The sequence below is a fragment of the Pelmatolapia mariae genome, linkage group LG10_11 (genome assembly GCF_036321145.2).
Source record: "Pelmatolapia mariae isolate MD_Pm_ZW linkage group LG10_11, Pm_UMD_F_2, whole genome shotgun sequence".
NCBI lineage: Eukaryota > Metazoa > Chordata > Actinopteri > Cichliformes > Cichlidae > Pelmatolapia > Pelmatolapia mariae.
The window spans coordinates 57,994,898-58,018,451 of record NC_086236.1 but is presented as its reverse complement, the minus strand read 5'-3'; the positions used below and the strand labels follow the sequence as shown (position 1 = coordinate 58,018,451).

The 23,554-nt window shown below is 40.9% G+C and overlaps 2 protein-coding genes across 2 annotated transcripts in view; one reads left to right on the top strand and one right to left on the bottom strand.

The window, feature by feature from the left end:
- itga10 (integrin, alpha 10) overlaps positions 1-14,124 on the top strand; it is a 30,948-nt gene extending 16,824 nt beyond the window's left edge. The window contains exons 8-30 of the mRNA XM_063486395.1: positions 3,105-3,255; positions 5,916-6,081; positions 7,454-7,527; positions 7,617-7,761; positions 8,328-8,476; positions 8,620-8,763; positions 8,923-9,129; positions 9,210-9,340; positions 9,543-9,709; positions 9,826-9,968; positions 10,068-10,178; positions 10,266-10,351; positions 10,432-10,573; positions 10,680-10,772; positions 10,891-10,967; positions 12,487-12,576; positions 12,668-12,752; positions 12,857-12,970; positions 13,041-13,145; positions 13,236-13,349; positions 13,434-13,529; positions 13,612-13,725; positions 13,826-14,124. Coding sequence (XP_063342465.1) covers positions 3,105-3,255; positions 5,916-6,081; positions 7,454-7,527; positions 7,617-7,761; positions 8,328-8,476; positions 8,620-8,763; positions 8,923-9,129; positions 9,210-9,340; positions 9,543-9,709; positions 9,826-9,968; positions 10,068-10,178; positions 10,266-10,351; positions 10,432-10,573; positions 10,680-10,772; positions 10,891-10,967; positions 12,487-12,576; positions 12,668-12,752; positions 12,857-12,970; positions 13,041-13,145; positions 13,236-13,349; positions 13,434-13,529; positions 13,612-13,725; positions 13,826-13,879 — 2,758 coding nt within the window. The 3' untranslated portion in view covers positions 13,880-14,124. The remainder of the gene's footprint in view (positions 1-3,104; positions 3,256-5,915; positions 6,082-7,453; positions 7,528-7,616; positions 7,762-8,327; positions 8,477-8,619; positions 8,764-8,922; positions 9,130-9,209; positions 9,341-9,542; positions 9,710-9,825; positions 9,969-10,067; positions 10,179-10,265; positions 10,352-10,431; positions 10,574-10,679; positions 10,773-10,890; positions 10,968-12,486; positions 12,577-12,667; positions 12,753-12,856; positions 12,971-13,040; positions 13,146-13,235; positions 13,350-13,433; positions 13,530-13,611; positions 13,726-13,825) is intronic.
- Positions 14,125-14,238: 114 nt separating this feature from the next.
- Positions 14,239-23,545, bottom strand: polr3c (polymerase (RNA) III (DNA directed) polypeptide C). The gene is made up of 13 exons (XM_063485156.1): positions 23,435-23,545; positions 20,832-20,978; positions 19,689-19,953; positions 19,017-19,321; positions 18,773-18,877; positions 18,039-18,212; positions 17,870-17,921; positions 17,699-17,759; positions 17,453-17,603; positions 15,017-15,118; positions 14,846-14,895; positions 14,581-14,730; positions 14,239-14,483 (listed from the first exon to the last, which is right to left on the bottom strand). Exons 2-13 carry the CDS (start codon positions 20,976-20,978, stop codon positions 14,402-14,404), a joined length of 1,644 nt encoding a protein of 547 aa, XP_063341226.1. The 5' UTR covers positions 23,435-23,545; the 3' UTR covers positions 14,239-14,401.
- Between the last annotated feature and the right edge of the window lie 9 nt (positions 23,546-23,554).

Below are 23,554 nucleotides of genomic sequence, written 5' to 3'. Positions count from 1 at the left end.
AGAAAGGAACAGTAGATAAAATCAGTAGTTAAAATGTAAGTTTTGAAATTTAAGCTTAAAAGTAAAACAGTGTGGATTTGGTGCTTTATTCAAATGCAGCTGAGAACAGGTGAGTCTTCAACCTGGATTTAAATAAACTGAGTGTTTCAGCTGATCTGAGGCTTTCTGGGACTTTGTTCCAGATATAAGGAGCATAAAAGCTGAATGCAGCTTCTCCATGTCTGGTTCTGACTCTGGGAACTGATAAAAAACAGGATCCAGATGACCTGAGGGATCTGGAAGGTTCATACTGGGTCAGGAGGTCACTGATGTATTTTGGTCCTGAACCATTCAGAGCTTTATAGACCAGCATCAGAACTTTGAAGTCTATCCTCTGACGGACAGGCAGCCAGTGTAAAGACCTCAGAGCTGGACTGATGTGGTCCACTTTTTTGGTCTTAGTGAGGACTCGAGCAGCAGAATTCAGAATGAGCTGTAGTTGTCTGACTGATTTTTAGGTAGACCTGTAAAGATGCTGTTACAGTAATCAAGCCTACTAAAGATGAATGCATGGACTAGTTTTTCCAGGTCCTGTTGAGACATCAGATCTTTTATTCTTGAAATATTCTTGAGGTGATAGTAAGCTGACTTTGTTATTGTCTTAATGTGTTTTTCTAAGTTTAGGTTTTTCTAAGTTTAAGTTTAGGTCTGCGTCCATCACTATAGCTTTAAGCACTGATGTTATCTTTTCAGATGTGCAAGCTGCCAATGCAATAGATACTCATCCAACCCAATACCATCAGAGATGACATGTTTGATGGTCCCTCTCAACGTCAGATTTCACATTTGGATTTGTCTGATCACAGAACAGACAGAATGTTTTAATGCAGTGCTGCCTGAGGGATCACAGGGGTCCTGTACTGATTTTCAGCCTTGTCCCTTGCACACAGAGATTTCTTCAGATTCTGGAGACACTGCACTCTCATAGAGTAACAACTTATCAATAAAAAGATAGACCCATCCCAAAGCATTCTCTGCTTTATTATCTGTTGGACTCTAAATAGGAGAATGAATCACCAAATGAACATCATCTTATGTTAAAAAAAGAACTGAAACTGGGAATCGAGGTCATAAACTTCTTATAAAAACTTTAGTGAGGTATTAAATTCAGTTAGGAGTAGGGTAGTTTATTCATAGAGTTCAACACAATCTTACTTCTTTTTGCAGCCAGGAGTCACCCAGCCTCACTCTGTGTTTCACCTGTGACTGTCTGGAAGTTTCACCTATTGATTGCTTTGGTTTTTACTCTTGATTTTTAGGCACAAAAATGACAACATTTGCAAATTCCGTCCCATATCACAATAATGACACCACCAAACATTATGCATGTGCTTCTTTACTCTGCTAGAAGTACTTTAACTTTAAATCATAACCATAGCTCACAATAACAGCTCGCATGAGTAACATTTTTTGTCTGTGGGAGGAAAGTCAAGGACTTGACCTGAATCTGACTGCCACTTGTGTAGTCTAGTCACACATTTTACCTAAAACTTGATTGTTTTGTATCTCCTTGCATAATGAAATGAGACTAGTACCGGACTAGAGTACAATTTGATTGCAGACTAGATGACTGCTTCATTAACATGAAGTAAACCATCTAGAATTGGATTTGCCACTAATTTTTTTTATCGCTCCACCCGTCTGAGACGCACACCATTCCCTTCTACACACACACACAGAAAAACAACTAAAGTACACACACACAGACCGCTGTGCTGTGTCATTACCACACTGCTATGACTCCATAAAATGGCTAGTAAATACAGCCAGGCCTCCCAATTAGCTCCCATCACTTTCTCTGCTCTTTCATCTCCCTGTCCTTCTTTCTCATCTGTTTCTTGCTTTTTCATTTTCTTTTTCCTTTGTTTCTTACCTGTTTTTGTGTCTCTTGTATCCTCATTTTTCCCACTCTTGTCTCCACCACTGCCCCCCACTCTTCTGTCGTTTTTTTCAATCTTTCCCATCAAATTTGTTCTGCTGTATAATTCACTAAATTTTAACAATAAGCACAACGAAGTGGGTTTTGCACTCATAATGTTTGATAAAATTTTACTGTCTTTATTCTTCTTGTTCTTATAATGAAAACTTATAGTTTGTATTATAGTACCATAATTGTCTTTATTCTCCATTTGTGTGTTTGTAGTTTTTCTGTTTGTTGCTTTTTTTCCTCATCTTAATGTGACTTTTCTCGTTCATTTGTTCCTTTTCTTTTAACTCCTCTCCTTTCTTTCTCCTCTCCTACTCTGCACCCTATGTAATTTGCAGACTGCATAGGGGAAACTGTTGTTTTTAACTCAGAGTTTCTTGCGGCTGACCACAACGTTATATTTAGTCAAGGGCTGGAGTTAGGCCTGAAAATGACTGAGTTCACTAGCAGTGACTTCTCTGCCTCATTCACTGTGTGTGTGTGTGTGTGTGTGTGTGTGTGTGTGTGTGTGTGTGTGTGTGTGTGTGTGTGTGTGTGTGTGTGTGTGTGTGTGTGTGTGCGTGTGTGTGTGTGTGTTAGTCTGAGGCTTACCAACCCTATTCAGCGCTTGAATCAGCTCCCACTGAGAACAGGTTTCCTCCAGACAAACAGGGTGCAGCTCGGGTCTGTTTGTGTGTTTGTCAAGTTTTTGTCTGTGTGTCATAGCACAGCTGGACTGGAATGCACAAATGTGGTTCTTGTGTGCAGTGACACATTCACGCTGCACGCAGTGACCGGTTGGGGTCAACTGGCAACTGATGCATGTGTGTCAAGTTGGACTAATAAAGTTGTGGAAAGGTCCAGCTGTGACTTGGGCCACTTATATCGCGCTCGATGAAAGCAACTCAAACTCAGTGTTTTTACTAGCTTTTCTTTTTCTCAGAGAAATGCTTAATGTCGTGTGTTATCTTACAGAGGATGTTTATTTAAATTACTTGATACTCACTGGTAACCTCCCTTTCATCCATTTCCTAGCTACACTTTGACTCCGTTTTTCTTTCGTTCTCCGTGTCTCAGATCTGATTCTGTTTCACAAGATCTGTAAGACCAACTGACGTATATTTTATAGCTTTATATGTCTCTCTCTCGTTCTTTGTAGCACAGAGGCTTTCAGTCCTGAGCGTGGAGCAAGGGAGGGTGCTACCAAGGTGATGATCGTAGTCACAGATGGAGAGTCCCACGATGGGGATGAACTAGAAGGTGCTCTGGAGAAGTGCGAAGAAAGAAACATCACCCGATACGCCATCGCTGTGAGTGCATGTTGTCCAATCTCAGCAGAACGATAATCTTTGGGGGTTTATTTGACAATTTGTGCGTTTTGTGGTGCTCAAATTGTTGATTCAGAAATTCTTTCTACAATACTAATAAAAAGACAACTAATCGACGCCATATGCAGGATGTGTAGCGCATCCCTGGCATTCCTCACACATTGTGTGAAAGTGGTATAGCAAATATATACACCCCGAATGAACCAGACAATATCAACGCCACCCCACCCCAAAATAACTCCAAATTACAAAATGACCCACTTGGGTCTACTAAAATAGCCAACTGGGAACAAAAACTCTTCCTTTCCAGCCCCACCCGACCCCCTCAACACACAGAAAAACACCGAGTGGTGGCGTGGTTTGTTTTTGAGAGCCAGACAGACTCTAGTTGGCAGGACTGGTTGCAGACCCCTCCCTACCCCACAAGAGAAGCAAACGAACCTAAAGGCTCCACTGGAACCGCAGAAGAGGAGAACATGAGCCAAGCATGCAGGAAGAGTGGCAAAGGGCCACTTTGGAAACAGATGTAGATTAGAGAAGATCAGATAAACTGATCACTGGTTGGAGAAGCTTATTTACAGTACGAGTCAGTTACAATAATTTGTTCTGTTGAAACAACGAGTAAGCCCTACCTCTGGAACAACAAGTCCTGCAGTTTAATCAGGCCATCATCAGTGAATATTCTCCCATGTCTCCCCGAATCTGCTTCTTTTAATGTTTCGCTACAGTAAAAAAAAACATCTAAGGAAACCACTAATTTCACTCTGTTCATTAAGCAATGGTGGGCCAAGATACAAATGTTCTTCTAACAGCTTTTAGTGGTATCAGAGCATGCAGATAAGTCTGTAGTGTTTCTGTGACTGTCAAAGGAAAATGTTAAATATTCTTTATAATAGTTCAGAGCTATAATCACAGAAATCTGTTACTTTGAGATAATTATTATTTTCTTAACATGATAAGAAGCTGGATCTTCCACAAAGATTCAAAGCTCTGTACAGAATCACCATATACATTTTTTACTTATTAATTTTACAACAAAATACTTTTTGTTCAACATTTTTTTGATCCATGTTTTTCCTCTTATCCACACTCAGCCTGCATTGGCTCTGTAGCCCACCAAGGAGATTCGTTACTCAGCATAAGAGCCCCTGGTTTGGTCTGTTAGGACACCAGCAGTTCCCAGTTAGGATTAAATTCAAAGCACAACTGATTCTGATGATACTGATGAATCTTGAAAGCTGTTTGGATTCATCATCCACAAAGGAAATGATGAATTATTTTCATTCAATAGTTTTGAATGAAAATAATTCATCACCCAAACTAGTGGGCAAACTAACGCCACTCTGAAAATTCAGTAGCAGCTATTACAGCCACTGTTTCTCTGGATAACAGTTTTAATATAGACCATTTACCACACTTAAGGAAAGTGTGTGAATCATAGAGAAAAATGTCTCTTAAAAAAGTACAAAAGGTTTGAGAAGTACAGATGAAATTTTATTGTGTCTATGATACCAGAAACTCTTTGGCTCCAGAAATCACCTGGAGAAAGTAATAAAATATGCTGCAGAAACAAAAGACTTTGTGAACCACAGTTTCATGGAGGGAATCAAACAGGTAGTGACAGATATTTAAGGTGCTGCTAGAGCAGACATTTTATACACAGTCGCAGCCTTAAATATTAAAAGAAACAAACAAAAAATGGCTGAAGCAAACGACAGTGAATGGGGTGGGTTTGGTGGTTTGAATGTTTGCCCAAAAAAGTCAAAGTGATGAGAGGTAATTATTGCTTGTAACAGAAGCCATGTTTTCATGTTGCTGTCTGTGCTGCAGTCCGTGTGTGCGCGCAGTGAAAATGGCTTGCCAAGGAGGTCGGAGCTCTCAAAACAAGAGCAAAACAAGCGCCCGGTCACTCAAAACTGTGTTTTATACATCAGTGCAGCCCAGAGGCTAAAGCATTTAGGCAGCACCGTATGTATGGAAGCTTGTAAAGTGGAAACAAACCAATCAGAAGAGTTACATTTACTTTACAGTTCTTCTTTCCCTGTTGCACTTTTATGCCCATGCGAGAGCTCGCAGTATTTGGCAGTCTGAGTGGAATTTCTCAACTTCTACAAGTTTATAATGTACATATTTATACGTAGGCTCGCCTTATGTTACACACTGCACCCCTGCCCTTTGAAAACAGAGGATTTCCTTAGTTTGCTTGGCAGCTAAAGTCACAGGGGGAGATCTTGGGTTTGGTTTCTCTTATGGAATTTTCTCATTTGTACTTCAGGCGTTAAGCCATAAGCCTTTGCCGCTGCAGTATATTCTCTGGATCAGTCATCTCTTCACCTCGCAGCTAGGCCTGTGCTCCTCATTTACAAATCTCTGGTGGCTGCCTTTTTCTTCCATCTTATGCTTTCCACTCAATTTGTTGACTGTAGGTATCACTTAATTATTGGTAAATGACACAGGAACTGGCACAACAAACTCAGTCGATTTCTCTGATAGTCGCAGCAGAAACATGGATAAGCAATCGCTCTGATACCTGCTTGTATACATCAAATTTCACCTGTGATCTTTCATCAATATTTTATTGAGCTTGTGTTATGTGCTCATTCATTTCCCATGTGGTCTTTTACCTTTCTGACTTTCTTCAGGTCCTGGGTCATTACATCCGGAGACAGCAAGACCCTGAAACTTTCATTAAGGAGATCAAGTTCATCGCCAGCGACCCTGATGACAAATATTTTTTCAATGTTACGGACGAAGCTGCGCTCAACGACATTGTTGATGCACTGGGAGATCGCATCTTCACTCTGGAAGGTGACAGTGTTAAAAATAGAAAGCATGTTTAGCCTTTCAATCCACATGGTTTATCAGCAGTTTACCTGCTGTGTTGTGCTGCATAAAATGTACTAGCTGCTGCTCACAAGCAAGAAAGACAGAATGGTTGCACAGTGCTGTGAAAAAATCTTGAGTCACTGCTTATTTCTTTATATTTTGCTTCGGGAAAGGACCCAGACTTTTTTGTACATTTTTTAAGTGGTCTTGAGCAATAGTTCTCCAGGGTTCTCAAAGGTCTCTCAAAGTTTTTCTTTGGACATTGGCTGCTCTTTTAACTAATTTTCAGTTCTGCCCATGCACCTGAGGAAAGTTGTTTTGTTTGTGAAGCCAGTTAACACTGACATATGAATCATTCAAGCATAAAAAAGGTACCTGACTCAATGGATGAACCAGTATTGTGTCTACACATAACAGACAAATACATAAAAATGTTTCCCCATTTCTTTGAATATACAGAAAAAAACTCAGCATAATGTGCAGTGTGTTCTTAAAAGTTTTTAGGAAACTGGACATGTGTAGAGCAAAAGAAGCAGTGCAGGTGAACAGTTTCTGAAAGTCCAGACACAGGACAGGAGAGATCCACCTGATCCACTGAAGCCTCATCAGAAATGGTCTCAGTGGAAAGGTTGCTGCAAGAAGCCATTCTTAAGGAATGTAAAAAGGTAGAAAAGGCTGAGGTATGCCAAATTAAAAGAGTGTAGATAAGTAGCATCAGGTTTTTTGGAGCAATGAATCCAAATTTGAAGTTTTTCATCCAAATTGTCATCAATGTGTACAAAGCAGAGCAGGCGACAATGAGCCTCTATAAAACACAATGGAGACTCTGAACCCCAACATTAGTGAAGCAGTGTGGGATCAATGTGACAGAGAACAGAACAAAAGGCAGAAACATCCAAAGAGCTCTGAATGTCCTTCAAGAAGCCTGGAGAACTATTCCTGAAGACTGCTTACAGAAAACTTGCCTATGAGAGTTCAGACTGTGTTGAAGAATAAATGTGGTGAAATTAAAGAAATGAGAGCTGTCTATCTGTCTAATTGGCAAAGAAAACTACATAAGGAAAGAAATGTGTGTTGAGGATGTACATGGGATAACAAAACAGTGAAAACTGAAAAAGGGCATATTCAGCTGTCATAGTATTTGTGGGAAGATGATAGGAAGGACGATGAAAAGCGATGCCACCCTTCAATGTTCAGGGAAATCTGAGAGGAAGAGACAGGAGAAAAGGAAATGTCTGCCACCTCCAGTGTCTGTCTTCAGTGTGAGCGAGGATGCCAACGATCAGAAAGAGAGAGGAAAGGGAAGGGAGGAGATGGGCAAAGGAGCACGGAATGACTTGTTTTCCTCCTTTAGGCACGCTGGGTTACAACGAGAGCTCGTTCCACATGGAGATGTCTCAGATCGGCTTCTCCACGCACACTCTAGATGTAAGTCCAACTTTATTTAATTCTTTGTGAGCAAGTAATTAGTTGAGTTTTATCTCTGCACATCATTCATTCCCTGCTCCATTCTTCAGGATGGCATTTTGTTTGGCATGGTGGGGGCCTATGACTGGGATGGGGGTGTGTTGAAAGAAGGGACCAATGGGCGAATCGTGCCATCCAGAGAGGCCTTTGAAAGCGAGTTTCCTCTGGAGCTCAAAAATCATGCTGCTTATTTAGGTAACCACATAACATACCACCAAACATGACACTGAATGCTTTGTTTTTTGCACTTATTGTGTGTGGTATTGAATAAAAAATAGATCAAAAAATCTTCATTGGTGAAACAATCATGCAATGGCTCACCATTACCCTGGTATTACAAACGCAGATGACCATATTAAACCATACTGGAGAGCGTGAGTTGTCCCCACTCTCCTAAAAAGAATGGCAAATATTGGTTTATAAAATATCAAATAACAACTTTTTTCAAACAAAGCAAACATTCCTGGTCTTTCTGTTTAATATAAGATACAAAATAATTGCCAAAGTGAGAAGCTTGGACCTTTTTATAGCCTTCCTGTAGCTGATAATTCAGACCACACTCTCAACTGCATGAAGTGAATGGAAATGGAGGACACATGACTACAGAAATGTAGCCGTTTACCTAATGTGAATATTGTATTCATATTGATTTTACTGGCATTGCAATGGATTGAAAACATGTTACAACATTAGTGTAACTCTTTAAGAGGCTTAGATTAGTTTTTCAGTGCTGAATGAGGTGTGTTCATATGCGTTTCCAGGTTACACGGTGACCTCTGTGATAATTGGTGACTGGAAGAGGGTGTATGTAGCTGGAGCTCCTCGATTCAAACACAAAGGCAAAGTCATTCTGTTTGAACTCAGCGATGAAGGCGATGTCAACATTGTGCAGGCGCTTAATGGAGAGCAGGTAAAGCCCTTGTTTGAGTCTCCCTTCAGTTTGTTTTTGCTTTTAATATTTCAGCATCAAACAGTAGGAGTCTGAGTTCTCTGGGTTAAAGCAAGCGCTCCCCCTGCTGGCGGTAAGATGAAATAACATGTATCTGTGTTTAGATTGGCTCGTATTTCGGCAGTGAAGTGTGTGGGCTAGACATCGACCAGGATGGCATCACTGATGTCCTTCTGGTTGCTGCTCCAATGTACCTTGGGTCAGGAAACAAGGAGGCTGGACGAGTCTACATCTACACCCTCAACGGAGTAAGACAGCAGCAGCATGGATCGATCACCTTCATATCAATTATTATGCAAACATTCCTGTCATATACAACAATGAATGATATCCCTGTTTTACTCCTACAGAGTCTCCTGTTACCATCCACTCATCTATCTTTGTTTCCTCCTCTTTGTGTCTCGCAGGAGGACATTTTTGTATCCAATGGAACGCTGAAGTCAAACAATAAGTCCCAGGATGCCAGGTTTGGTTATGCACTGGCACCCACTCCAGATCTGAACCATGATGGCTTCACGGATCTGCTGGTGGGAGCCCCACTGGAGGATGAACACCGGGGGGCCATCTATGTTTATCACGGAGACGGTATTTATGTCATCCACAACTATAAACAGGTATCCCCCTTTTTACAACTGCAAGTTTTACTGGTGCATCTCAGAACTCAGACTAATTCCTGCCTCTCTCCTTATCACAGCGGATAGCTGCATCATCAGTTTCCCCCTCCCTGCAGTATTTTGGCCGAAGTTTGAATGCTCGATTGGATTTGGATGGAGATGACCTAATAGACTTGGCAGTGGGAGCGCAGGGAAGTGCTGTACTGCTCAGGTGGGTAGAATGAAAAGTGTAACAGGCAGAAAGCAGTGCAAGCAGTGTTAGATAATGAAGCCACATAAAAGATAACATGTGTATCATCTATAAACAACGAGTTCCCACATTTAGAATCATAACAAAAATTTCTACTGGCTGTTACAACTGTGCACACACATGGATAAATACTGCTTTTTGAGACTGTCCCTTCTGTCTCTAGCTCTCGCAGCATTGTCCAGATCAATGTGAGTCTGTCCTTCCAGCCGCACTCCATTAATGTCATTCAGAAAACCTGCCAGAGAGGAGGCAGAGAATCCGCCTGTCTCAATGCCACCGCCTGCTTTACAGCCGTGTCCCGCTCCCCAAGACCACACAGCAACAGTTTTGGTTGAAACATTTATATATTTATTTATATTTTACACATATATGTATATATTTTATAAACCCTACATTAAGTAGCATATCCATGGAGTTTTTGCCTCAGTTGCATGATTTCTCTTCAGATCTGTGGGTGCGGGCCATGTTGGATGACAGGAAGTTGTCAGCACGGGCGCTGTTTGATGACAGCTCCCACCGACAGACCCAGCTGGCTGTCCGAGCCCAGACAGGAAAAACTCTGTGTTACAAACTTCCCTTCCATGTCTATGTGAGTGTCGGTACACACCTTCCATCTTTCATTCATACACAGCAGGATGGAAAAGTCACATTTCTTTGTTTTTTTAAATTTTTTCTGTCTTCAATGTAGGACACAGCAGATTACATTCGTCCTATCAGTTTCTCACTGTGGTTTAAGATCAACAACACAGAAAGTGGTCCCGTGCTGGATGAAGGGTGGCCGACTACTATCAACAAATCTGTGAGTGGCACAAAAATTAGCGCTATATATCCTTGTTGTTGTCCACATTCGTTCAACATGCTGCTCCTGCCTCCCATACCTGTCCAGATCCCATTTTTTAAAGACTGCGGTGAGGATGATGTGTGTACAACTGACCTGGTGCTACAGGCACACATGGACATCTCTGGGACAAGGTACAGAACTGAGATATTCTGGTGTTCCCTCTCTTCCCTTTTTTTGGTCTCAGTGAGTTTTCATTGTGTTTCCTCCACAGACAAAAGCCTTATGTGATTCGCAGCCCTCGTAGGCGTCTGGCAGTGGAGGTGCAGCTTCAGAACAGACTGGAAAACGCCTACAACACCAGCCTGACGCTGCACTACTCACGCAACCTCCACTTCTCCAGCCTTAGCATCAGGGTAAATACAGCACATGTACTGCTATTACATGATGGACCATGTAACCATAAACATCTATCTACATGCACAGATCCTCTCTTTCTTCGTGTCTTTTCTTTCATCGTAGGAGGTTGCCCACTTCAAGATCGAGTGCACAGCTCTTAGCGCCAACAGCCACTCATGCAATGTCAGTTATCCAGTATTTCGCTCCCAGTCAAAGGTACGTTCGTGCTGAGGAAATAGTTCCATCAATCACTCAACTCAGCCCACACATACTTCTCTTCCTCCAGGTGAGATGTGGCACTTCAGCAAGTTGGTGCTCTCTTTTTTGTTTGCAGGTTAACTTCCTGTTGGAGTTTGAATTCAGCTGTACATCTTTGCACAATCAAGTGAAAATGAAGCTCCATGCATCCAGGTAGCTGTCTGCAAAGTAGCATGCATGCACACGTGTTGAGATGCTGGAGTATTTACAGATGAGGACAATATTATTAGCCCCCTGAAAAACTGACTGTTTTTTAATTGAGCCATAGCACCAATCAGTGCTGTTCAGTGATGTGCTTTAACTTTGTAATGGTCAAAACTTGTAAAATTAAGGGTTATCTTTCAATTTGCACACAATATAAAACCTACAGCAAAGGTTTGAGCTGTCACTTGAGAAAACCGCATGCGACAAACAAAATACCTCAGTTTAGACTTGAGAAAAAGAATTATTGATGCTCACAAGTGTTAAGAACTGGAGTGAGAAGTATCATCGCAAAATTCAAACAGAGCCAAACAGTACAGAACAGAAAAGACTGGCAGAGGTAGGAAGTGAAAGATTTCAAATACTCTGGAAAGAAAACTAGTGAGAGATGTGTAAAAAAAAAAAACCCAGAACAACTGCCAAGTGACTATTGAATGACTTAGCCAAGTGAAGATATGTAATCTCAAAGAAGACAGTCAACGCCAACCTGGGCAGGAATGGACTGCAAGAAACCACAAAAATCGCCACTTGTACATAAGAGACATCTTCGAGCCAGACTAAAATATGCTAAGAACAACCTGCAGAAAGATTTCACTGAAATAAACTGGAATATTATAGAATAAACTAGAATAAGCTGGAATTTTATGTGTACTGGAAGTACATCCTGTGGTCAGTTAAGACAAAAACTAGAGTTCTTTGGCCACAGAGATGCTGCTTGTGTTTGGAGAAAGAAGGACGAAGCGTACAACCCAACAAACATCGTCCCCACAGTGAAACAGGTGGTGGGTGTATTATGCTGTTGGGATGCTTCAGTGTGTCTGAAACTGAGAACCTCATCAAAGTGGAAAGCATTATGAAGAAAGGAGGATATGTAAAGTTTTTAAAGAAGCCTCATGCAGTCAGAAGCTAAACTGGGTTTGGGCCGTCACTTGGTCTTCCAATACTACAGCGACCCAAAACATACGCTGCTGGTGAATCACTGGCTCCAGAAGACCAACGTGAACTTTACTGACTGGGCTGCACAAAGCTATTGCTTGAATCCCACTGTAAATCTGTGGGGTGAACTAAAGACCAAGGTCCATGCCAGAGGACATCAAACGTTGAGAGATTGGACAAAGAAGAATGTGCTGGGATTGTTCAGGACATGCATGCGAGACTGACTCCAGCTTGTTTTACAGCAAAAAACCTGGTATTTTTTTTTGTTTTTTGTGAAATAATTTTATCTATGTGTGCAAAGTAAAATATTGTAAGCATTCAAAATAAAAGTAAGATGTTTGGAAAAACCGTGTAAAAATTTCCTTACTCTCTTTAACAGCACTTGGGAAACACTTTAAAAAAGAAAATTTAATTGGGGGGCTAATAATTCTGTCTTCATCTGTTTGCATCCACATGTTTTGAGATGCTGGAGTATTTAGGAGACATTTAAACAGTGAAACTGAGACACTTTCATAACCCTTCTTTTGTCTTACAGTGACAGTGTGGAGAGACAAGACACTTTGGGGGACAACAGTGTTCAGCTCCAGACTTTTCTTCAGTATGAACCAGACCTTTTTGTTAGCAGGTGTGTTTGTACAGCATCGATCTAGTTAAGCTTAATTCATGAACTGGTTTATCTCTGCATTTATGTGCTGTTCTTTTCCCTGTTTTTGCAGTGAATCTAATTTGAACCGCTATGAGGTCCATCCTACTCGGACAATGTCGGAAGCAATTGGACCAGAATTCTACACACATCTCAGGGTAAATGTATATCCTCTATATAAGTCCCAATAAAAACATATAATTATAATCACAGTAAGAAAAATAAGACAAGGCAAACGTTTTAGCTTTGTTTGTGTTTATAGCTGCAGAATCTCGGCTGTTACTCTGTGAGTAATCTGGAGCTGCATCTGCATCTGCCCTCTGTGGCTGCAGGTGACAGAGTCTTCATGACTGTCACCGATGTCTTCTCAATAAACGTGAGTACTGCTTCTGTGTATTCTTATTATGCTTTAAGATCGTACCTGACATATGTAAATTACCCCGTAGGTCACGGTGAACTGCAGCGTGCTCAGTGATGCAGCACAGCTGAAGGCCAGACAGGGAGATGTGCGCCCCCTTCATCCTGAAGACATGATGCAGGATGACATGTTGGTAAGGGCCTAAATTGCCACAGAGCTGCTGGTGAACACTGCAAAAGCAAAGATGTTAATATGGCTCATCTTTACATGTTTTTGTGTGTAGAACTGCAGCAGGTCGTGGTGCACAGAGGTCGTGTGTCAAGTCAAGCAACTGCCGAGAGGAAAGGATGCCATCATTCGGGTCAGCCGCAGAGTTCATGATGATTTTTTCAGACATGTGAGTAACGAAACATACGCAGATTTTTAAATTCTGCTCCTGTGACACAAACATTGGTCATAATCTGTGTGCGTCTTCCTCTAGGCCAAATATAAGTCAGTGAAGATAATAGGCGTATATCGACTCACAGCTCAGGAGACTAACCTCATTACTCTGAGCGCAGGAACAGTCTGGAGGGAGGTAAGACCCAAGAGAATCCTGAGCAGCACAATATGCATAAAATTAATTTCCTCTAATCTCTCCCTTCATCTCTTTTCCTTAGACTGTGCTGGAAGTGCTGAAAGGCCGAGCTATTCCCATCTCGCTCTGGATTCTGATCGGTAGCATCATAGGAGGTTTGCTGCTGCTGGCCCTCATTATTTTCGTACTGTGGAAGGTATTTGGAACTGAAATTTCACATCAGATCCCTTCAAGAAAATATCAGAAAGTAGTAAATCTGTCTCAATTTCTTGTTTTCTGTTTGTTTTTTTTATCAGCTTGGATTCTTTACACGCAAACAGAGAGAAGAGGATGAAAACCATGAGGACTGAGCAAAACCTTTGCTGCCAAGAACACACTCATCTGCAATGGAGACTGTCAGATGAGTAGAGCCCACCTCCTGCCAGACACAAAGATAGTCCCGAGATGGGCCTTCAGGACCAAAGAGAGAATCGGGGAGGGGGTTCAAGAGTAATGCGCTACCCACTGTTTCAAGGGTCAGGGGCACTTATGTAAATAATCTTTTTCTAATTTTAAAGAAATGCAAAGTGTATTAAACCACAGTCCTTCTATTTAACTTGCAGACATTTTTATGGTTTTATATTTCAGTCACTTGATTCTTCAGTTTTTGTTTGTTCTTTAATTAAAATAGTTAAAAGACAAATTCTTGTTCTTTATTTAGTCACTGCTGATGTAAATGTAATAACAAAAAGGGCAAAAAAAATCTGATTTTATTTCAGTCCAAACAGAAACATCCGAGCTATAAACTATAAAACAGTCATACTTGACACGCACATAGAAATCATACACAAAAATTAACTGCATTGATGAAATGTAAAACTCCAAAGTATAAGTCATGAAGATGCATTGGTTGAGTTGATGTAGGACTCTAGAAGAAAGATGGTTTCATCTACTTGGTTTTCTGCAGAATCTAACCTAAAGGAGAAAAAGACACAGTGAAAAAGGGACTTCATTAAACCACCGAAGAGCCTTGTCGCCTTTAGAAAAGAGAATTTTAGTTTTGTCTTCCTACTTATTGATGTGAAGCCTTAAGGTATCCAGCTGTTGCTTTTCAGGAGCAGTGATCATCTCCTCGACTTCAGTTAACTGCTCAGGCTCGGCCCCGCTGGCCTGCAGAGATGCCAAGATGGCTTCGATTCGCTGAGATTTCTCCAGCAAGCGCCTGTAAACCAAAAACCGTCAACCCATTTCTTTGTGGCAACGTGCGTGCCAGACGAAAGATTTTATCTGCCTTGCAGTGAAATGCATCAAAATATATCACTAATGAAAAGACTCACTTGCTCTCTTTGGTCTCAAAGAGGCGTCGCTCTACGAGGTTGGCTACGGTCTGCAGAAGAAAAATATTTAGAGATAATGTTACCGAAGGCAAATACCAGAATGACAGACAATTAGCTGTCTTCTTCTGTTCAGAACTCTAAAGGTTACATGTAATGAGTTTACTGTTTTACTTTGTAGCAGCTCTGGAGCAGCATTCTTGCAGTCGGGAGTTGATTAACAGTGTACAGATAGAAGGTGCGAGAGGGAGCGTAGTCAGGAGTCTTTGGGATTTCCTGAAAAACAAGGGGGGAATTGCATGCCTGTCACACTTACATGTTTCAGATCATCAAACAGATTTTAATATTAGACAGAGATAAGCTGAGTAAATACAAATTGCAGTTCTCAAGAAACACCTATATACAGTGGCTTGCAAAAGTATTCGGCCCCCTTGAACTTTTCCACATTTTGTCACATTACAGCCACAAACATGAATCAATTTTATTGGAATTCCAGGTGAAAGACCAATACAAAGTGGTGTACACGTGAGAAGTGGAACGAAAATCATACATGATTCCAAACATTTTTTACAAATAAATAACTGAAAAGTGGGGTGTGCGTAATTTTTCAGCCCCCTTTGTTCTGAGTGCAGTCAGTTGTCCATAGACATTGCCTGATGAGTGCTAATGACTAAATAGAGTGCACCTGTGTGTAATCTAATGTCAGTACAAATACAGCTGCCCTGTGACGGCCTCAGAGGTTGTCTAAGAGAATATTGGGAGCAACAACACCATGAAGTCCAAAGAACACACCAGACAGGTCAGGGATAAAGTTATTGAGAAATTTAAAGCAGGCTTAGGCTACAAAAAGATTTCCCAAGCCTTGAACGTCCCACGGAGCACTGTTCAAGCGATCATTCAGAAATGGAAGGAGTATGGCACAACTGTAAACCTACCAAGACAAGGCCGTCCACCTAAACTCACAGGCCGAACAAGGAGAGCGCTGATCAGAAATGCAGTCAAGAGGCCCATAGTGACTCTGGACGAGCTGCAGAGATCTACAGCTCAGGTGGGGGAATCTGTCCATAGGACAACTATTAGTCGTGCATTGCACAAAGTTGGCCTTTATGGAAGAGTGGCAAGAAGAAAGCCATTGTTAACAGAAAACTATAAGAAGTCCCGTTTGCAGTTTGCCACAAGCCATGTGGGGGACATAGCAAACATGTGGAAGAAGGTGCTCTGGTCAGATGAGACCAAAATGGAACTTTTTGGCCAAAATGCAAAACGCTATGTGTGGCAGAAAACTAACACTGCACATTACTCTGAACACACCATCCCCACTGTCAAATATGGTGGTGGCAGCATCATGCTCTGGGGGTGCTTCTCTTCAGCAGGGACAGGGAAGCTGGTCAGAGTTGATGGGAAGATGGATGGAGCCAAATACAGAGCAATCTTGGAAGAAAACCTCTTGGAGACTGCAAAAGACTTGAGACTGGGGCGGAGGTTCACCTTCCAGCAGGACAACGACCCTAAACATAAAGCCAGGGCAACAATGGAATGGTTTAAAACAAAACATATCCATGTGTTAGAATGGCCCAGTCAAAGTCCAGATCTAAATCCAATGGAGAATCTGTGGCAAGATCTGAAAACTGCTGTTCACAAACGCTGTCCATCTAATCTGACTGAGCTGGAGCTGTTTTGCAAAGAAGAATGGGCAAAGATTTCAGTTTCTAGATGTGCAAAGCTGGTAGAGACATACCCTAAAAGACTGGCAGCTGGAATTGCAGCAAAAGGTGGTTCTATAAAGTATTGACTCAGGGGGCTGAATAATTACGCACACCCCACTTTTCAGTTATTTATTTTCTAAAAAAATGTTTGGAATCATGTATGATTTTCGTTCCACTTCTCACGTGTACACCACTTTGTATTGGTCTTTCACGTGGAATTCCAACAAAATTGATTCATGTTTGTGGCTGTAATGTGACAAAATGTGGAAAAGGTCAAGGGGGCCGAATACTTTTGCAAGCCACTGTATTACATATCACATGAACAGAAACTGTCTCACAAAGTGAAATAGGCTGAAAGATGTCAAAAAGCAAAGCATCATGCCACGATCTAAAGAAACAGCTGAGAAACAAAGTCATTGACTTCAATCATTCTGGAAAAGGTTACAAGCCACTTCTAAGGCTTTGGGACTCCAGCGAATCACAGTGAGCGCCATTAAGAAAGATCCAAGAACAAAACACCTGCTGACCAAAAAGAGCACAAACCTTGACTAACATTTGCCAAAAAAACATCTTGATTATCCAAGACTCACTCAGTTTATGCAGTAGCTTGTGCAAAGGCTTAGTCAAAGTCCAGACCTAAATCCAACTGAGATGCTTTTTCATGACCTTAAACTGGCTGTTCGTACTGGAAAAACCTCAAATTTGAATGAATTAAAATATTTCTGTAAAGAACATTGGGCCTCCACAGTGAGGAGGCCCAATGTTGAAAGACTCATTGGCAATTATTGCAAATACTTGATTGCAGTTCTTGCTGCCAACAGTGGCACAACCAGTTATGTGGAGTTTGCATGTGTGGGTTCTCTCTGAGTACACCGAAACAACTAACAGTCCATCATCCGCATACCTGTAGCTGGACCAGGTTCTGTGACAGCAGTGTGTACAGCATGTCTTTAGCCTCTTTGGCTGGAATCATAGCAAAATCCTCCACCTGCTTCTGCTCCAGGTGACGTTTTCTTAGCAACAGACGAAAGATGCGAGCCGACCGGGAGCCAAACCTGATGTCAGATTAAGGGTGACTTCAGTAACACGAAGCTGGTGATAATAGGACACTCACAGCTATATATATTATTTAACATACACACTGGCTTACCTCTCCTGTACTACAGACTCGAGTGTGGCCCGTGCCAGATTGGCCAGTGCTCTGTGCAGATCTGAGAGAGGAGCTTAGAAAACCAACCATGATTCCTGAATTAAATCATATCAACCAGTATGCTGCTTCATAGGAAAATGCTCAGGACCTTTTAAATCTGAAAAAGGATACTGACAACAAACATCCCTCCTCCGCTTTCACCAGCCTTCCCCACGAACTCCATCTTAAAAAAGAGGAGGAAAAGAAGATATAGACATTGTGTTTTTTGTTTATTTAAAAAACAAACAAACAAACAAAAGATCAGAAAACATAATAATAATATGGTGTTTGCAGGTCATACCGGGTCATCCACCAGCAGAGTGAGGTACTGGTCCAAGATGGGTCTGAGGATGTTGTAGCTGGGTGGGAGGGACCTGAAGATCTCATTGGCTGAGAGGGGCTTTGTGCAGGTGGCCATGGGCGAGGTTGTAACCTCACTCATCCTCAGCATGGTCCTCACTATTTCACTGCTAGTCTGCATAGTGAGGATTAAGAAGATAATTAGTCATTAAATTCTTAATCAATCACAATAATAAATCATTCTAGTATAAGCACATTGTTGGGTCTGTTCCCATATGCTATACTATATATGCATATATAGTGACTATAACATGCTCTTTCACAATAAGAGCAGGCTCATATCATCGCTACTCATAATGACTCCTTCATTAATTGAATTAATGACATAACAGTGGCATCCATATTTTCTTATGAATGACTAAGCTTTCTCAGTAAGGACTCTCAGGTCCGGAGCTTCCTGCCTGAACTACTAATGCCTGCATAACCAGCAACAGCTTTAAATGTATGATCAAAATGTACCTTTTATTAATAAACTATTTTTCTCTACTGTGTTTTTTGTGGACATTTGTTATATTTCTAATGTTGTAACATATTTTGTTTTTCCTTTGTAAAACCACATTTTTAAAAGGTGTTGTGTACATAAATGAACAATAATAATCAACAACATCATCTTCATAACACACGAGAGTAAATGAGTGTCCTTAAATTAAAAATTATAATACTTTTTCCCATCACCTGGTCCAGCTTGTTGGCGACAGCACTGATGATGGTCTGATCTCTAAAGTGGAGATGGAACCGTTCAAAATTCACCTGCCAGTAAATCCCCTCGTCACCATGTGTCTGAGCCGAATGAAGCAGATTATATGACAGACAAACAGAGAAATAAAAGGTCACATGAATGATAAGCGGTAAGGTAGATATAATGGACGGAGGACATTGCAAATTTGTTAAAGTAACCAAAAAGGTTCCAAAAACTAACCTCTGGATCCATTTTGGCCCTTTTTGCGCTTCTTTGCTCCTCTCCATCCTCACTGGCGAGCTGGCGTTTGCCCCGCCCTATGAGTGTCACACTAGGTACCTTATAGCATTCTGGGAAGCTCTCTGGTGTGGGTGGGGCAGTGTTAACGGGAGCAGCTGGAGTACCAGGAGTGGCAGGAGTCTCACTTGGAGCAGAACTGTCTTTATTTCCCACTCTTGGCAATGGAGGGCAGCGCTGAAGAAAATGGGTCTCCACCAGTTTGGAAAAAGTCGAGGACACTTCACTGTAATCCATGGTGCGGCCCTCTGCAGCAACAACAGAGAAAAAGTGGTGTTACCTGTCTTTGTATTCACAACACGGGCCAAGTCATATTTAATTCCCTTTCCACACAGCTAAATTACGAAGATAGTGCAAGTACTAGAGTCTCTAACAAAAGTCCAACATTAATAAAGTCAAACGAAATATTAGGACTTCTAGTTCACTCACAGGCCTCCAAGTTTTTTTGGAGATATTCATTTGAAACCTTAATTGCTAATCCTGACATTTTTTTTCCCACATAAACATTTAAACACTGGCTGTAGCAAATGGCATGTCCATCTACTAGACCAAAGTCCAGCTGTCAAAACATCCACTGATAAAAGTGTGTGTTCTTTGCTTGATGCCAACACTGACCTGCCATGTTCTGCGTGAGGCGGTCTGCCACCGTCTTAACGGTGCTGCTCATCATCGTGTGGCCTCTCTGTAGTAACTCCTCTATGATCAGCTCTCCTGTGTCACCATAAAGGGTTTTTGCTGTGTAGATGTATCGTGGGTAGCGAAGAATCCTAAGGATTCGGTCACAGCTGGCGTGATACTCTGTGGGGCTCCCGGGTCCTTTGCGGCCTGAACTGAACGTAGAGGCACCGTGTTGCACGAGGACACACAGAGACTTCTTCACCTGGATTTGGAAATAAATAAATGAAAGAAGGGAAAAAGTTTATCACTTCCTTCGATATTTAATATAACTGACAACGGTCAGGTAAAGACAGAATGCAATGCGATTCAAGTTTCACTAATACAGAGAATAACAACAAAAAAAGACATTTTCCTTATTTTCATTGTCTGGTCTGCTAGCTTAGATGTTGTTGTTTTTAGAAAACTTGACTGGAGATTAATAAGAGTGTAAAATACGTGACCAATGGCAGCCTAATACCTATAATTCACATCCAGTGAGTTAGACTACACACCACCAAGCATGAAGGTCTCTGCAGAAGAACTGCAGCTTAACCATTTTTTAAAAATCTGTTCTAATTAATAAGGTAAAAGTAGGATTTAATGAGGTAACTCCAAATTATGTGCACTTTCTTGCCTTTTTTCCAGTGTATTATGCTCAGGAAATGACATCTTTGCTTCAGTTCTTTCTGCAAAGCTTCTTTCAACTTAATTACCATATGCCCTTAAATGCTACTTTGTACTGTTCCCTTATTCACAATGGGTTGCCACAGCGGGTAGCTCCAAATGTATGATTTGGCTGATTTTGATGCCACCTTCCTGACACAATCTAAGGGGGATTTGTGTCTCCTACTGGGGTCAAACCAAGCCACTTTCACTTGTTAGACAACTGTGTAACCCCTACACTATGGAGCCATCTATCATATGTAATTAGCTTTTTATAAAATAATAATTCTAAAAAATAAAAATGTAAGACAACAGAATTTCCAGATAAATGGCCATAAAGCCATAGCTGTTGGAACACTGCGTTATATAAATAAATACAATACATATAAAATCAACAAGCTTAACAAGCTGACGCAGAGATGGTGTAGTACTCCTTACCAAGTCCACTGAGAGGCCAGTTTCATGAATGATGGTTCTTAAATTTTGTGCTCCACTTTTGAGCAGGTGTGTTCCCACTTTCTCAACCACCTCTCCAAAGTGCTCCCGCAGCAAAAGACCACACAGGCGCACTTCTTGGGCTGTCATCTGCACAAACAAAAGAACAGGAACACACAGGTGGTGAAAGGTCTAAAAACTAGTATAGCTGTAAGTAACTACTTATATAAGCACAAAAACAGTATTCCAGTATTCCTTTATATTCCTTTAATATAGTGTCATTTTTCTTAACACCTGGATGTAATAAACCTCAAATTAGAATCATGTCACAAGAGATCTGTAATTTAAGGTTAAATAAGTTGCCCCCTGCAAAAACCAAACTCTTATCTCTGTGAAGACTAACACATTTCTACAGAGAAGTAAATGCTTTTTATGGAGTGTGTGAAATATATTTTTATTATGACGGAGGTGGACTGCTGTTGCTATGTGCAAGTCACTGGTTGCTATGTGTTCATATATGAAGATGTACATAAAACCCCATAATACTAGAAGGTGCAAACAATATATGGTTTCTATCTACAAGCACACAAGGGAATATAATTCAAAAGGGGAGAATTAAAAAAGAAATGCTAAAATAAGCAATGTAGGATGTGTCTCTAACAGTGGACTTCTCACACACTTGAATCACATGCATCACTTTTTTTTAACTTGTTCTATACTAACTTCAGACTCAGAGACTCTGAAGCACAACTGAAACTGAAAACCCTTTTTTAAACAACAAAAACAACAAATAACAACAAAAAATGATTAGGAATCAACAAAGACTTGGATCTATAAGCAAAATCTGTGTCACTGCCATCAGCAAAATCTTACCATACTCATCCCCAGTACACATCGGTAGGCAAAATCCTGAAGCAGCTAACTTCAAACAAACAATAACATCTTACTCATTAATAATGATAATGTTATTAATAATGGGAACCGTAAGACCTAAAAATACTCATGCTAAGGCCTGAAGCCTTATCAACAAATTGGAGGTCCATTTCATGGTAATTGTATGAAATTCATCAGCAGCATTAAGACCAACATGGGCAGCATATACAGCATAAAAACTACAACATCTGATTTATAGTTAATAATAAATCATTTTAGGCCAACGTTAGCACCATCACCTCACATCAAGCAGGTCCTGGGATGAATCTACTGCCCAGCTTGGGATTTAAAACAGCTGGGGACTTGAAAAACTGTGGGTTCGCTCTGGATACTCCAGCTTGCTCTCACAGTCCAAAAATTTTGTTCACATTGTAAAACTGATTTAAAATATATTACCTAGATTAGTTTGCCAACAGCATGAACAGACCAAACAATACTTACAGCATTGGCATGTAATAGTGATAATAAAATGCTTGAATATAGTGATTAATAGTGTTATTGTACTTCTTGTACAGTTGTAGCTAAATTAACAATGACAACTCCACAGTTTCTCCCTCCCCTATGGCTGAAGTCCACATATCTTGCTTGACACGCAATACTTTCTTTCCAAACTCACAGCAGTAATCTCACTCAGTCTTTATAACATTAGTTACCTCTGTACATCTCTCACACTCAATAGTACCACCATCCAGGTTACGTCATCCATCGACATCTTTAACTCCCTTCTCAAGTCCATCCAGAAATTCCATTTGTTACAACATGCCTGTACTTCAGGAGTTTCACTTGCTCACAGTTAAATGTCCTATTGATTACAGAACATCACTCTGCAGTATCCCTCTGAAATTCTGCACATCAACACACTCATCCACAATCCCAGATTTTCTTCTTCTCTCCACCTCATCGCCCTTTTTGCCTCTTTGACTACCATGAGGTCTAGAGGCTTCATTTGCTCTGTTCCTCGCCTCTGGACTTGCATCCGACCAGAAATCCACAACACTGACTCTCTCCATTTTTAAATCTTGTCTCAAAACTGGATATGCACTCTGACTGTCTTCCACCTATCATATTAAACCTCTGCTCTTACTGATTTTATATATTGTTTTATTGACTTGATCGATATTTTCTTATTTTTATATTGTTTTTCAATTCTTCAGCGCAAAGTAACCTTGGTTGTTTTGAAAGGCGCCTAATATCACGTATTACTGATATTATTACTGGCTGTCTCTCCACACCTCCCTACACTCGTGTTTCCAAGTGTAACTGATTTGTCACAAAAAGAGCTGGCACACAAAATGAACACAAAACAATGACTGTTTTATTTTTCAGATTATGTCGAGATATTTCGATAGCAACCACATTATTTTTGGTAGTTACAATCTGACAACAGAACTGGTCTTATTTAGGCTAAAAGTTGTACTGCACATTACTGAACAGAAACAACAAGTTTCCACTTAGATTTAAGCGACTGCAGACCTCAGTTATATTTAAACCACTGTTAATGAATTTCTAAGCACATGTGTAAATGACACATTGTGCAGAAGCATCTTTGTCGAGTACAGAAAAGAGTTTTGTCTAACTCCAAGTTAACCCTGCGAGCAGTGCATGCTAAGCTAACTGAAAAGCTAACATTTACAGCTGACCATTTCAGCCGTTCTTTAACACTTTAAACAAACCTTTTGAGCTGAGAAGTTTCTGAACACACGCTGCTTTTATTCACCGTCACCCGCACTGAACACTTCACGTGCGGCTTCTTGATGTCAACACACGAACACTTTTCCTTCCGCTCCTCGGTG